Source organism: Acomys russatus, chromosome 13, assembly GCF_903995435.1.
Source record: "Acomys russatus chromosome 13, mAcoRus1.1, whole genome shotgun sequence".
Taxonomy (NCBI): Eukaryota; Metazoa; Chordata; class Mammalia; order Rodentia; family Muridae; genus Acomys; species Acomys russatus.
The window spans coordinates 25,430,396-25,445,617 of NC_067149.1; the positions used below are offsets into that span (position 1 = coordinate 25,430,396).

The window sequence follows — 15,222 nt, forward strand, 5'->3', positions numbered from 1 at the left end:
GAGTTCAATCCCCGGGGCACAGGTGACAAGCAGAGAGCAAGTGGTCCTCTGAACCCAACAAGTTGAGTGGCAGGCTGTGACACGAGTACACTCACATTAAATAAATTTATGTAAGAAAGAGAGAATGGCCAGGCAGTGGTGGCACACAGCTTTGATTCCAGTACTCAGGAGGCAGAGGAAGAGGCAGGTAGATCTCTGAGTTAGAGGCCAGCCTGGTGTATGGAGAGAGCTCCAGGACAGCCAGGACTACAGAGAAACCCTGTCTCAAAAAACTAAAAACAAAAGAAAGAAAGAAAGAAAGAAAGAATTTTATGTATGTGAGACCCAGGAGTCAGCCTAGAAAATGCACAAGTATAAATGGGATGCCTTCTTATGGAATAACAAATAAAATGCACATTTTCAAATGAAAATAAAACAGAGTACTAAAAAATAAGGGCAGTAGATGTTCTAGCCTATTGAAATAGTTTTCTTAGATGAACTGTTACAAGGGATAACTTCTCTCTTTAAACCACACCTACTCACTTATGTATGCGCGTGCACGTACACCACAGTGTGTGTGGAGTCAGAGGACAACTCGCTGGAGTTGGTTCTCTCCTTCCACTATGTGTGTTCTGAGGATCAAACTCAGACTGTCACACTTGGTGTGACACTTCACCCACGGAGCCACTTTGCCATCCCTGGAAGGAATAACTTCGTGACTCAGAATAATCTTAGCAAAGTGACTCTTTTCCAGTTACCAGGAAAAGCTTGCATCGGTGAGCACCCCCTTTCCCTGGGTGAGCTGCACAGCACGCCATGCCTGTCCTGTTACGTTTGTACCCTTACGATTTAAAATGAGGAAGTAAGTGCAGACTTCAAGCTGTAGGAGTAAGGGGGGTAAGTTCTGTTACAATGTTCCTTGTCACAAGGTGAGTTAAGAAGCAAAGGAAAATCAGATGATGGTGACATTCATAAGGAAAGGCTGGGCTGAAGAATGGCTCAGTGGTTAAGAGTACCATCTACTCTTCTAGAGGTCCTGAGTTCAATTCCCAGCAACCACAGGGTGGTTCACAACCATCTATAATGTGATCTGATGCCCTCTTCTGACATGCAGACAGAGCATTTGTATATATAAAATGATTTTTTTAAAGGAAAGGCTGAGTAACAAAAATAGAAAATGACACACATCTATTTTAGCCCATTCATTCCCACTTTATATACTTTATTGCACATAATCTGCATACATATTTTATTGCATGTGATCTGCATAAGTTTCATAGTTCACACACACTTTTTTTACAGGAAGGTTTTTTTGTTTCTTGCTTCCTTTTCATTTGCATCTTTTTAAAAATGAGTTAGAACTTTGAACAAAGCATTTTAAATTCACTTTTATTTCAAAAAGCTAAACTTGTCTGATTTCTGAATCTAAAGTGCTTTGTAATCTAAGAATTATAACCTCAGATGGCAGAGCATATTAAAAATATGATCAATAAATTATGGTAATTCTCAAATATTCGTGACAGAGGGCTTCTATATTTCACTGTAGGTCATGCCACTCATGAATTTTGATAGGACATAGCACTGTAATCTCCATCTCTCATAAGGAGCGGGATAATATAGGATGTGCCGAGTCTCTTCTCTCTAAGGGCCACTAGTTGCCAGAGTTAAAGTTATGCATGCAGGCCAAGACCTAGAGCTAAAAGGCATGATGGGAAAATAATTCTAACTTTCTTCTTCAAGAATACACTGCAGTGTGGGGTCTCAAAATCTAAAGGCATATCTAAGCAGTGTTCAATGAGGGCTGCATCATATGCGCTGACAACAATAGTGAAATCGCCAAAGGAAGAGAGCAGAGAGAGCTAGAACCCTCTCCAGGAAATTTGAAGAATGTTAGAAGAACTGTCTTCCAAGGGCACATTACCCCCAACCCCTAAGGTCTAAAAACTACAGTGGTTCTCGGCCTTCCTAATGTGAGACCCTTCAATGCAGTTCTTCAATACAATTATTTTTGCTGCTGCTTAAAAAAAAAAAAAAAAAAAAAAAAAAAGATTATAATGCAGGGGTGACTTCCAAAGAGCTTTAAGTACATTTGGTTACAGAAAGCTGGCCATAGGAAATTATCATTCTTTCTTTCTCACTAACAGTTTACCTGCGGCTGCTAATTAAAAAAATAAATAAATAAAAAAAATAACAAAACATGAATGTAAGATTAGGGAAATCAGACGGGGTGAGTTTAGTTACAAAAGGCACATTGGGGCAACATTCTTTCATCACATAAATGTGACAGTTTCTTCTAGAATACTAAAGGTATAAGATAACAGAAAGTTGAAACCAGCTCATCTGCCTTAGAAGAAGAAGCAAAGACGACAGCCAGCATTTATCACACTGCTTTCAACAAACTCACAGAAAACTACTACAAGCATGTGAAGAAATAGATGCGGGCTGAGGAGACAGCTCATTGGTTCAGAGCACTGGCTGCTCTTGTGCAGGGCCTGGGTTAGGTCTTAGCACTCAAATGATAGCTCACAGCTATCTAAAGCTCTGGTTCCCGTGGATCCAGCGCCCCCTTCTGGTCTCCAGGGGCACTGCATGCATGTGGAGCACAGACACGCATGCAGGCAAAGTATCCATACACATAAAGTAAAAACAAACAAATCTTAAAAAGAAAAGAAGACGCATCAACCAAGACACAAGTAACTTCTCACCTGCATCTAATTTCATGAAATACGTTGGTTTTTCAACAACGATGTCACATTTAGCATCTTCTATGGGCCTGAAATTGAGCTGAGTGTAGCCTTGTAGCTCGGCAAACCTGGAATTGTGAAATAATTTGAAAGTGAGTCTTCCAAGCATTCTGTTGCAACTCCATAACCTGGGACCTGCTCAGGAGGCAAATTTTGTTGTTGTTGTTGTTGTTGTTGTTGTTTGGGGTTTTTTTTTTTTGTTTTGTTTTTTGATACAGGGTTTCTCTGTGTATGTAGCCCTGGCTGTCTTAGACTTGCTTTGTAGGCCAGGCTGGCCTGGAACTCACAGAGATCTGCCTGCCTCTGCCTCCCGAGTGCTGGGATTAAAGGCATGCGTCGCCACGCCCGCCTAGCAAATTTTATTTCTAGTAGAAAGCAGTCCTATGGTGCACCTTTCTTAGTTTAATAACATTAGAGACTCTGATAGCAACTTTAACATTGAGACAGGAACAAAAAAGATTTCAAAATTCAGGATAATGTATTAGGCAGTTCTATTGGGAAACTACCATACAGTGAAAAACAAAAACAAAAACAAAAACAAAACAGATGTACGAAGAAAGAGCCAACAAGGTGTCCTGTCATTTGGGGGCTTAAAGGAAAAGATGGGTGGACCATAGACCCTTGCACTGTAGACTTCTTGGATTCTAAGAAAGACCATATTCCAAGATGACCTAGAGCCTCCAAAAGACAGAAGACAGGAAAGTATCCCTGAAGACTGGGACACATCTGTGGAAGCCACGGGTACACTTGCCATCCAAACAAATGACAAACACCAGCATGTGTGAAGGGCTGTCTAAGGCTAAGTACAGTCACCATTGGCCCTCTGTGAGACCACAGCTCATGTGAAACATAACAAGCAGAATCATTCAGAACACAATGTAAAAACAGCATTATAGCTCATGAGTCTTTTCCTCCCTCCCTCCCTTCTTCCCTCCCTCCCCATCCTGTACACAAATGAGCTCTCCTTGCATCACACAGAGGCCAGAGGTTGGTGCTGGCTCATCTTCCTCAGTCATGCTCCACCGTACTGTTTTTAGACAGGGTCTCTCTCTGAGCTAGGACCTCACAGGCTCAGCCAGACTGACGGGCCAGTGAGCCCTCAAGGTTACAGATGTGCACCACTGTGTCTGGACTGCTTTAATGTAGATACTGAGGATTGAAACTCAGGGTCTCATGCTTCAACAGCAAACACTTAACCCACGAGAACTCTCTGGTACGTCTCTCTTCAAAAGGTAGAAGTGAGATACACATGGTATCACATACCTGTGATCCCAGCTGTCAGGAAGCTGAGGCAGGAGGATCACAAGGTCTAGGTCAGCCTGGGCTACATAGCAGGACTTTATTTCAACAAAACAAAATAAAACAAAAGCATAACTTTTTTTTTTTTAGAAGAAGAAAGAAGTGCAAAGAGCCAAAACACTAAGAATGTAACATTTATATAATTCTTGATTGTGTCATGGTTCTTCTTGCTATAGGTAGTCTATTGTATATATGTGAAATAATATAAATGGATATGAAAAAAATAAAAATATTTAACTAATAAAAAAAGAAAGAAAGAAGTGGAAATAAATGCCTCCCTCTCTCCTGAATATGGTCATAGCTCAATGGCTTACTCCTAACCAAGAGAACACAGTTGTGTGTCACCACTGAAGTTAGGTCACATAACACAGCAGCTTCCATTTTTAGGCATACATATTCATGGTCCTGAAGAAGCTGGCCGCCACGTGGTGTGTGAGTAGCACTACCAGGAGACCCATAAGTAAAAACCAAAATCCTCCAGTCCATAGCCAAACAGAAAATGAGGCTCAGGGATCATCCTGAGAGAGCTCAGAAGCCAAGTTCCCAGGCCTAGCGATAGCCCCACCCAACAGCTTGACTACAGCCTCCTGAGGCCCTGCTGAGCTGCTCCCACTCTGACTGACGTCAGAACAAGGTGAGATTCTAAATGCCATCTGCTTTACTTCAGAGTGATTTGTAACAACAATAAATAATAAACATAACTATGCCCTAGGGTATAATTTAGAATAATGTGCTACCCAGCAATAAATAATATAATTATGCCCAGAGGAGCTATAATATAGAATCAGATATGCAAATGAACTAAAACAAAAATGCTTTGTAGAATGGAAGAAGCATCTATCGGTAACAATCTGTTAACTCCCCCAAAACTTCACAATACACTGACAACTACTATGTGAGGGTAGATTAGGTTATTATTTCTAATGTTTTCCTCAGCATGAATGACCTGAGAAATTAGCTTTCCATAAAAGTAGCCCATATATTAGGGAAGTGTGTGAGCTTCCGAGGATGACAGAAGGATTCTGCATCCTAGCTAAGGTGGCGGTCACATGTCCCTAGACATGGAATATAAATTTTCTAAAGTACACATTTGGAAAAAATAAGTGCATACGTCAGCATGGAAGAAACCCACATATGTGTGGGTTCATAAGACTCTATCAGTGACAATTTCCTGCCTTTGGTAACTGTGCTACAGTTAAATGAGACGTTATCATCCCAGGGAGCTGGTGCAATGGTACAGTGGGAACTCCTGCATGGTGCTTAAATTTCCATGAGCCTAAAATGGCCTTAAATGTTTCAAAGTTCAAAATCTCATCAATGATGGTAAAGGCTGGGGGTAGCATCTGGCTTCAGAGGGAGGAAGGTGGGCTGAGGCCAGCTGGTACCAATGCTCTGCTTTTTCAGCTGAACAAACGTCACATGGGTGGGCTCACTTTCTCATTAACCAAACTCTATACCCAAGGGAAGGGTAGTATGGTTTATAAAATGTGCTTCCAAAAACACGTACAGAAATTGTGAGTTAGTAACACACCGTGTCAAAAACTTTTTGTTTCACTTCAAACAGCAAGTTCTATACCTGCTTTTTAAATTTTTATAAACCAATATTCAGTTCCGATAAGCTGAGGGATTCATCTGCCCCCATCACTCCTCCAAAGCCCACACCTGTACAAATTAGGTAACCTTTTTCTATTTTAGAGTCCCTTCCAAACTCTGTGAGTGGCAAAACAAACATGAAAACGTTAAGAGACATATTTGTAAGAAGCAAACTCATGTTACCAAGACTGCAGAGGGCTTTTGCGCTGACCTTCAGACATCAGGGCATGCCTGTCAAGCTTACAGCGTCCTCCAACTTCCCCACCCTGAAGAAAATCTTCCTTGAATCTAGTGAATTAAAAAAAAAAAAAAAAAAAAAAAGTTGAGCTGGAAAATTTTCTCATGCTAATTTCCTAACACAATTTTCGACAGATATTTTTAAGATTTTTTTTTCTTATTTTGTGTGTACAGGTGTTTGGCCTACATGTATGTCTGTGAACTGTGTGCATACCAGGTGCCGCTGGAGGCCAGAAGAGGCCATCATATGTTCTGAAACTGGAGTCACAGATGGCTGTGAATCACCGTGTGGGTGCTGAGAGTTGAACCCAGCTCCTCTGCAAGAACACCTAGTGCTCTTATCAGCTGGCCCATTTCTCCAGCCACTGGATTTATTTCACTTTATTTTATTTGGAACCAGGGTTTCACGTAACCCAGGGTGACCTTAATTAACCTTACTATGGAGCAAAAGAGGATCATGAACTTCTTGATCTTCCCACCTGCACCTTCTGAATGCTAGAATTGTGTGCATGTATCGTGTGCCAGGTTTATCCGTACAAGCACAACCACACGCACACAGTCACATCCCAAAGCCCATCTTTGGAATTTAACTTACAAACATAGGAACCCAATCTACCCATGCCCCAAGTCAGCAGTGTGATCACCAGGGAAAGGACCTGGGTCACCCACTCCCTAACCTTCAACCATTTTACTACAAAGCAAACCCAAGAGATAGCCTTGCACCTGGGAGGATTTCAGAATGCCATCAGCTTTAACAGTGACCACACCACAGAAGTACCTGTCCTGGTTTCTCTTGATGTTCCTTAAGTCCAGGTATAGACCGGTAGCTCTACAATACTGAAGGTAACGAGAGCAAACCAAACTTGAGTCGCTCTGAAACACAAGTGAGACGAGGAACAGTCAACTGGGGACAGGATTAGCCTCTCGAAGCTGGCCATGCTGACAGCGTTGTCTGTGAACCACTGCAGAGCGGGCTTTCCACTGCTCCCATGCTGTGTTCTCCTTTCCAACAGTCTGGTCAAGGGTACTGGGGCATGTGTCCACATGTTTAACTTACTATGAAGATTTCCCAAATGCTCTAGTTTATCACTTCAAATATATAAAGCATATATATAATATATGCATATAAAATACACATATACTATATATTATATGGGTGTATATGCATACACTATATATTATGTATGTTTGTGTGTATATACACACACATTATATATATATGTATATATATATATATATATATATATATATATATATATATATATATATAAACACATATTAAACACAGGGGCTCATTATGTAGCTCAGGCTAGCCTCAAACTCTGGATCTTCCTCCTGCTTCCTCCTCCAGGTCCTAGGAATACAGACAAGTGTCACCACACAGTACTTCATTGACAGAAGTGGTTTTTAATAAGTTTGTTCATATACATGTGTGCACATGTCTCTGCACACACATGAGGTAGGGGACAACTTGCAAGAGTTGGTTCTTTCCTTCTACCACACAGATGCCAGAAACTCAGGTTGTCAGGCTTGGAAGCAAGTGCCTTCACCCACAGAGGCATCTCATCAGCCCTCAAGTTTTAGAGCCAAGGATTATATATGTGATTCACTTCAGTCCCATGCCCGCCACCACCAAAAAAAGGACAATCATACAGAACCATGTCCACCTCTAACTACTGGGGAGAAACACCTTTTCTAAGGAGGAGCCAAAGGCAACAAGAAAGGTTGTGCACATAAGAGACGTTCAAACTCAAGTCCAGACAAGCAGCTTGCCAAGTTGAGTGTGAGGTGCTTCTGGAAATGGTCCCATAAACTGTGTGGGACTCTATGTCAACAGCAAGGAACGGTCAAGCTGTTCTAACTGAATGAAACAGTTGAGAAATCAGCAGCCACAGCCGGGTTCTACATTAACGAAGCAAGAGAGGGTGCTTCAAGGACTTCTGCTCTGGGTTTCCCTAAAATCTCCAATGAATGAAGGACCTCAATCTTAACCCGTTTAGTGTTTGCGAACTGAGTCAGTAAGAGATCACTATGAGGTGAATGTTTGCATCCCTGAAAAAAAAACAAAAACAAAAACTCATGTTGAAGCCCTAATTCTTGCATGGTGAGATGGCTCAAAGGCTCAAGGTACTTGCATACAAAGCCTGATGACCTGAGGGAAAAAAGAGAAGTTGTCATGGTGGAAGTAGAGAATCAACTCTTAAGTCTTCTGACTTCCACATGCCATGGACACACATACTACATAAATAGACAAATAAATATAAATATAAATCAATCATCAATAAATAGATAGGTCAATAGATGATAGATAGATAGATAGATAGATAGATAGATAGATGAATGTAAAGATAAATCAATCATCGATCCCAGCTATCTATCTGATGGTAGTAGGTGGTGGAGTTTTTTGAGGTTATGAGGGGGACTGAACTCTTCATAAATATTAGTACCTACTCCAATTTAAATGTGAAATGTCCCCCCACAGAATTGGTACTTGAACTCTTAGTTGTTGTTTGTGAAAACTGTGGAACGTATAGAAGATGAAGACTTGCTGGAGGAATGGGTCACTGGGAACACGCTTGGAGACTTGATAGCAAAGCGCTTCCTGAAAGCTGAAGCAATGTCATCAGACTCCGTCCCGGCTGTGATGGACTGAATCCCCTCAAACTGTGAGCCAAAATAAGCTTCCTTGCTTCTTGTCAGTTATTGTGGTTACTGCAATAGGAAGAGTCACTAATACAGGATCCTTCCAAAGGAGACCACAAAGAGTGCTCTTCCTCTTCCTGCTCCACAGTGATCCAAGCCCAGGCAGCTGTCTGCAGTCTGGAAGAGGGCCCTCCTCAGAACCCAAATGTGCTAGCACCTTAATCTTGGATCTCCAGTCTCCACTGTGCTTTGTCATAGCACCCCAAAGAACTAAGAAAGGGGTCATATGCTGATAGCATGATATACACCAAGGCAAATTATGTCCAGGAAAGCACTCTACAAACTACCATGACAGAATCATGCAAGGTGGTATCACACCTCTTCCCTTGGCCTTCCCACATGAGTAGCTAGACTGAAGCCAAATGTGCTAAAACAAAATGTCTATTACAGGTGCCTGTGGCTATGACTCTCAGCTGTAGCCTTCATTCCCTTTGGTATAAGCTCCAAAGATGGCACCCTTCAACAGCACTACAGAGCAAAAATTCCATTTTCACAGGTATGTGGTATGTGCATGTGTGTGGGTCATGACCCCTTGTACACACAGAGAGGCCAGAAGATAACATAGCATGTCCTGCTCTCATACCCTTGAGACAAGTCTATACTAAACCTGGGGTGAGGCTGGCATCCAGCAAGCTCCAGCAATTCTTTGTACCCTACAATGCTGGTGTTACCGACCTATGCATGGCCACATCCAGAGTTTTTGTTTTTGTTTTGGTTTTGGTTTTTTGCATGGATGCTGGGAATTACAATTCAGGTCCTCAGTCAGGACCTGTGCTGAGAACTCTTATATACGGACCTCATGCGGGAAAGCTAGCATGGGTTTAAGGCTGAGGAATACAATTTCTATTTCAGATTGAGTTTGCCCAAGAGTCAGGATCTGAGCTCTGTAATCAAAGATCTACTTTCATATCTTCTACTTAAAACTACTCCCTGGCAGTATATGTGCCCTACCCACTGAAGTGTGACATGGATTGATGAGAAGTGTACACACACACACACACACACACACATACACCCACACAATATGCCTTCCCATTCTAAGTATTGTATATTTTCACAAGATAGCTGTGCAGTCTTGGGGAACTTGCTTACCTTCTCCGAGGGCCCTGTTTTTCATTCTAGAAAAGTGACATCAATCTGTTTGCCCTGCTGTAATAACTATGCTACTCAAACTGAACTACACACAAGACTAAACAATTACCAAACCGGTCATGGTGCAGCTCATCCCAAATGAACTGACAACGAATCTGTAAAGATGAAATTTATTAATTTATCTTCTTGGGCGATAGAGGTCTAAATCTAAAAATATTCTAACTACCTCAAAAAAAAAAAAAAAAAAAAAAAAAGCTACCTGATACACATGTGAAGAGGAGGGTTGGCCTTTCAGAGGAGACAATGAGATGACCTGTTTGGGACACTGAACACAAGCCCACGCTGGGTGTACTGGCACTCCACCCATCCTGCCAGGAATGAAGACATTCATTCCTTTCCGTGCCTCTCAGATTATTGAAGCAATAGTTCCCAAGGAGTTGGAATTTCCTCAGGAATTTCATATCTGGAGAAGGAAGGGGCTAAAGTCTTGTGCCGGCCCTGTGGGTGGGGCGACGTGGGGGGAGGATGGTGAGGGGTGGCGGGGGGAGTAACATTCTCCTAAGAAGAGATTCCCCCATAATGTTTACAACTTGTCAGACCACCTTGCAGGAAAGAATGAGGCCAACACAATGATGGGTGAGTGGAGGGCAAGACCACACCCTGCCCGGGACTGCTAAACCTCCAGCTCACGTACCACCTTCAAGACGGGCTGTCTGTGTGTGTGTGTGTGTTTGGGGAGGTGGGGGGTGCTTGTTACTGAGGAAGTTGCTAAGCCACTATATTCCTCTTCCTTTCCCAATGTGACTGCACGGAATAAATCATCTTCCTCTGCTTTTTACTAGTACTTATTTGCTTTCATTCTATAGAAGATGAATTGGACAAGTCTAGCTTGTTAGGGCTGTTCAGTGCCCAGGCTCTGACTGTGACAACTCCACTGATAGTGTCCACCTGTAAGTCCAGGACCAAGGAGCAGTAACCAGAAAGACCATGGGTCTGGGGCCAGCATGGGCTACATAGATATCTTGTGTTATTGAGCCATCTTGTTTTTACATTACAAGATAATAAAACAGATAATAAACAGTGAAACTAAGCGAAGTTATTCAAGCAGTTGGCCACTCACTGCTCTCTCTGGCTGGCAGAGCACACGCATCTCCTCCAGCCGCTCTCGGGCATAACCAAAGTCAGCTTGCTTCCAGAACATGTCCTCAGCAGACTCCAGAGTGTCTGTCCTGTTTGCAAAGAGAGAGATTTTAAGATTTTTTTTTCCTTTTCTTTTAAATTGTATTCTATGTGTATTAGTATTTTGCCTGCGTGTGCCCCCATGTGCATGCCTGGTGCCCACAGACATCAGAAGGCAACAGATCCCCTGGAACTGGAGTTATGGATGTCTGTGAGGCAGCATGTGGGTGCTGGGAACTAAACCCAGGACCTCTACAAAGAGCAACAAGTGCTCCTGACTGCTAAGCCATCTTTCCACCTCACCCCAGCCTTACCTACTTTCTTTTTTTCTGGCTTTGGATTTTTTTTTTTCTATTGATTAAGTTGCAGGAAGTGTATTGTTACCTTACTTTTTATGCCATCACAGTTCCCCCCGGCCCCAAATTGTCACTATGTACATAAAGCTACCAAACACGTTATACACATATTATTCTTTTATAATAAAAAAGCACAACAGAAATCGATGAAGTCAGGGTCATCTGGACCTGAAGACAAAAAAGTGTTATTTTGCTCAACTAATCATGAGTGCTACAATCACTAATCATATTTGACCTCCCCTTGAGCATGAATAGTTATTCTTTCAGAATCTGTAAGAAACTACCTATGCTACTATCTTCTTAGCATATATAGGGCTAGAGGGGTTCTACAGTTGATGATGTTTCTCCCCTGGACAGAAGAAATAACAGATGTTCCTCTCCTTGTGAGATGGGTAGAACCCATAACCTGGATAAGCAAATTAGCATCTGCAGGAAGTGCTGTCTACCACAGAGTCTAGCCGGGAGTTAGGTCATCAAGGTGCACTTCTGAGAACACAGACTCAGAAGTGAGGAGGGGGTTGCATTAGGACACTTACCATCCCAGATCGACATAGCTGCAAACAGGGTAGCCAAATCTGAACTCTGGTTTGCAGGATTTCTCATAACCCCAGCAGTAGTGTAGATTTCCTAGGTGTTTCTAGAACATAAAATATATATATACCTTTAGAATAGACTCCCTTGTGATGCCCAGAGAAGCTTCTCAGACCTTTTGTGACATTTATATGTATATGTTATAATTCATGCAATGTTCTGAGAGGCGCAGGCTCAAGCATCTCCACAGTTGTTTTCACTCACTCTTCCATGCCTACTCCAAAACCCAAGTCCAGGTTTCAGCTAGACTACAAAGACACAACCCAAGTTAGGATTTCCTGAGGTATTTTAAGGGACTGTCTTCTGCCTTTCTCAGAAAGCAACCTGATTCTATAATCAGTCACCAGAAGGAAAAAACAAAACAAAACCCAAAAAAAAAAAAAAATCATATCCTTTGGAATGTCTGTTACTAAAAGAGCTCTGTGAAAAGGATGGCTAGCTGACTCCACTCATCAATCAAGATCAGCGGACACAGGGCAAGGTCAGCTTTCCAGCCCCGGAAGGAGGCCAGGGCTCTTCTGCAAGGCCCAGGAGCCATGCTGGTCAAATTCCATATGCTTCCTGTGCCAGCACCATGGGAAAGGAAGCATCTTACAATGGCCCTCTTTGATCTCTAAGGCCTCCGGAGACTTCTTAATGGGCTCTGTTTTGAGGCCTTTCCAAGCCCAAGTCTTACTCACCCAGACCCAAGGCTGAGGTGTGACCACAGAAATGAGGTGCTAAGCAGCCCCCTAAGTGCAGAAAGGAGAGGCGCCACTTTTTTTTTTTTTTTTTTTTTTTTTTTTTTGAGAAAACAGTCTCCTCTTCCTGAAGCCTCATTTGCTTTGGTTTTCATAGCTTTCACTGCCCAGTGATTTAAATGCCAATTTCTTTCTTATGAGTGGGATATGCTTTTAAGCTAATTCTTGTCCCTTGGGACTATTCCATGAAATGAGAACAGTGATTGACTCCTGGTGAAAGGTAGAGAGCCAGATGTGGCTTAGGGTTACGAAGCAGAATAGCAAGTCCACCTAAGCTGCATGCTCGTAAGAACAAACACCGCCGAGGTATGAGCGAGGGAACGTGCACAGGAAAATACCATTGCTAGCCTCAAAAATCAATTTAAAAAAATATAAAGATGTAAAATTTAAAAACAAACTGCAAAACAGCACTCTAAACAGAAATGAATGAGGATAAATAGGACCCACCTTATACGGACAATAGGAATCCTCCCGGCACACAGAGGCAACATGCCTGTTGTTCTGCAAGAAGAAGGGAATGTGCGTCTCTGGGAGGCGGAGGCTGGAGTAGTTATACAGGGCTCTGCCTGGTGCACTGTCCACCTCGCGACGAGCCTCATCTTGGCCACTCAGTGGGACCTCATGAAGCAATGCTCCAAAGACAAGCAGCATTAACATAGCAACCTGCAGACCTGAAGGGCCAAGTGAAACCGTCCTTAGTAAGAAAGCCTCTCACATCATCGAGTGGTGGCTCAGGCCCTAATCCCAGCCCTTGGGAGGTAGGTCTCTAAATTCAAAAACAGCCTGGCCTACAGAGCAAGTTCTAGGGCAGCCAGGGCAGAAACTCTGTCTCAGGAGAAAGAAAGAAAGAAAGAAAGAAAGAAAGAAAGAAAGAAAGAAAGAAAGAAAGAAAGAAAGAAAGAAAAAGCCTCTTTAGACAGGAGTCATGGCACATATTTAATCCCAGCACTTGGGCAGAGGCAGAAGGATCTCTGTGAGTTCAAAGCCAGCCAGGTTTATGTCTCCTTAGGACACGGAGTTGGAAGGCTGTTGGGAGTGACTATACTTGAAATACATTGTACATCTGTGTGAAATTCACAAAGAATAAATTTAAAATAATATCTTGTTTAAAAGTGTTTAACTTACTCTTTAGGGCTGGGCATATGCCTCAGTGGTAGTGCACTTGCCTAGCACGTGTGAGGCCCTGGGCTCAATCCCCAAAACCACATGTGAACGAATAAACCTGCTTCAAAAGCCTGAATTCCTAAGCACAACCACTACATACTTTGTCATGTCACCAAATCATGTTCCTTTGTTCACTAAATATTTACCGAGCACTTGCTATGTGCCAAGTACTGTGCTGGGAGCAAGATATACACGGGTGGGAAATATTTCCCACCCCAACTTGGCACATCAGAGAGACCAGTCTCCAGGGAGGGCTCTAAAATGCTGTTGTCTTGTTTAAAAGAAAGGGGGCGGGAGGAAAGATATTTTCATCTGCGTCCATCAGTAAACAGTGCATGCATATGTATACCACTCTGCCTCGCATCCCTTTGGGTGCCCAGGAAAGAGGACCATGAATGTCTGTGACCTTGTACAGAGCAAGATAACTCCAGCTAGCAGCACCCATCCTCTGGCACCAGCCCTCCCTAGCCTGAACCTCCATCCTAAGCCACCGAGGCTGGAGCACCTATATTCCATCATAAAAGCCATTCACAAGGCTCAGCTGGCTACTCCACGCCTCCCAGAGCCTCATGTTTATTAGACAGTAAGGTTTGTATGTTTGTTTGTTTGTTTTCCTGTCTATGGTCAGTTTCTCTCACAAACTAGCATCATCTGATCTTCAGAAAGAAAGAACTCATTTAAAAATCTCCCTGCACATGACAGAACAAAGCATTAGCATTATGAAAAATGACAATGGTCGAGAATTTACTGGATTCCTGTTCACCCGCCTGAAAAAGGAGAAATCTCTTGTGTCCGTTTCTGTTAAGTATCCCTGACAAATTCACACCAGTCAGCCCCCTTTACTGGCAGTAAGGCTTCTTTTTCCCTAAGTGTCTGTTCTAAAATATAACCGAACACATCCTGGGCGGTCCACAGTTAAGTCCGGCCTTTTCAAGGCTATCAGGACAACACAACTTTGAAAAGCAGCCTTCACTGACCTTTATGCATAGACTGCTCTGTTCCAGTTCGAGGCCTATGGAGTCATAAGGTGAGAACAGTGTTGATCCTGGGCACAAGGCCTTTGCCAGCTTGAGTAACTAAAGGGCTTTCTTGCTTTGGAAGCCCTGAAGCCTATGTTGTTATTTCTTGTAAATTCAAACTAATATTTTTAGCTGGGACCTTGGCCCAACAGGGAGTTACTAGCAATTTTATAAAATTTTAAAAAATGCATATTTTGCATGCCAGGACAGGCAGGACTACACAGAAAAAATACTGCCTTGGGGAAAAAAGTGCATATTGATAAAAAAAAAAAAAAAACCCAAAACAAACAAACAAACAAACAAAAACAGCTACTTAATAACGAAAACGCTTACCTCTTTAGTCCTCGGAATCACCTGGAAGCTGTTGGTGTTTTGTCCTTTTGCACAAAACCTGAGAGAAATGAAGCACATTACTTTAAAAGCATGCCACAAGAGACCAGTTGCTACATAAAGGAAATATTACAGCGGGCACCGGGGCCCCTGGACGCAGTAACTCACAGAGCAAATGCTACTGGTTAGCAGAACA

The 15,222-nt window shown here is 42.6% G+C and overlaps 1 protein-coding gene across 1 annotated transcript in view; it reads right to left on the reverse strand.

Moving 5' to 3' along the window:
* The window catches only part of Eogt (EGF domain specific O-linked N-acetylglucosamine transferase), a 31,591-nt gene that overhangs the window by 15,820 nt on the left and 549 nt on the right, over nt 1-15,222 (reverse strand). The window contains exons 2-8 of the mRNA XM_051154955.1: nt 15,030-15,087; nt 12,961-13,184; nt 11,719-11,819; nt 10,768-10,876; nt 6,631-6,725; nt 5,799-5,903; nt 2,685-2,791 (exon numbers count right to left, since the gene is read on the reverse strand). Coding sequence (XP_051010912.1) covers nt 2,685-2,791; nt 5,799-5,903; nt 6,631-6,725; nt 10,768-10,876; nt 11,719-11,819; nt 12,961-13,170 — 727 coding nt within the window. The 5' untranslated portion in view covers nt 13,171-13,184; nt 15,030-15,087. The remainder of the gene's footprint in view (nt 1-2,684; nt 2,792-5,798; nt 5,904-6,630; nt 6,726-10,767; nt 10,877-11,718; nt 11,820-12,960; nt 13,185-15,029; nt 15,088-15,222) is intronic.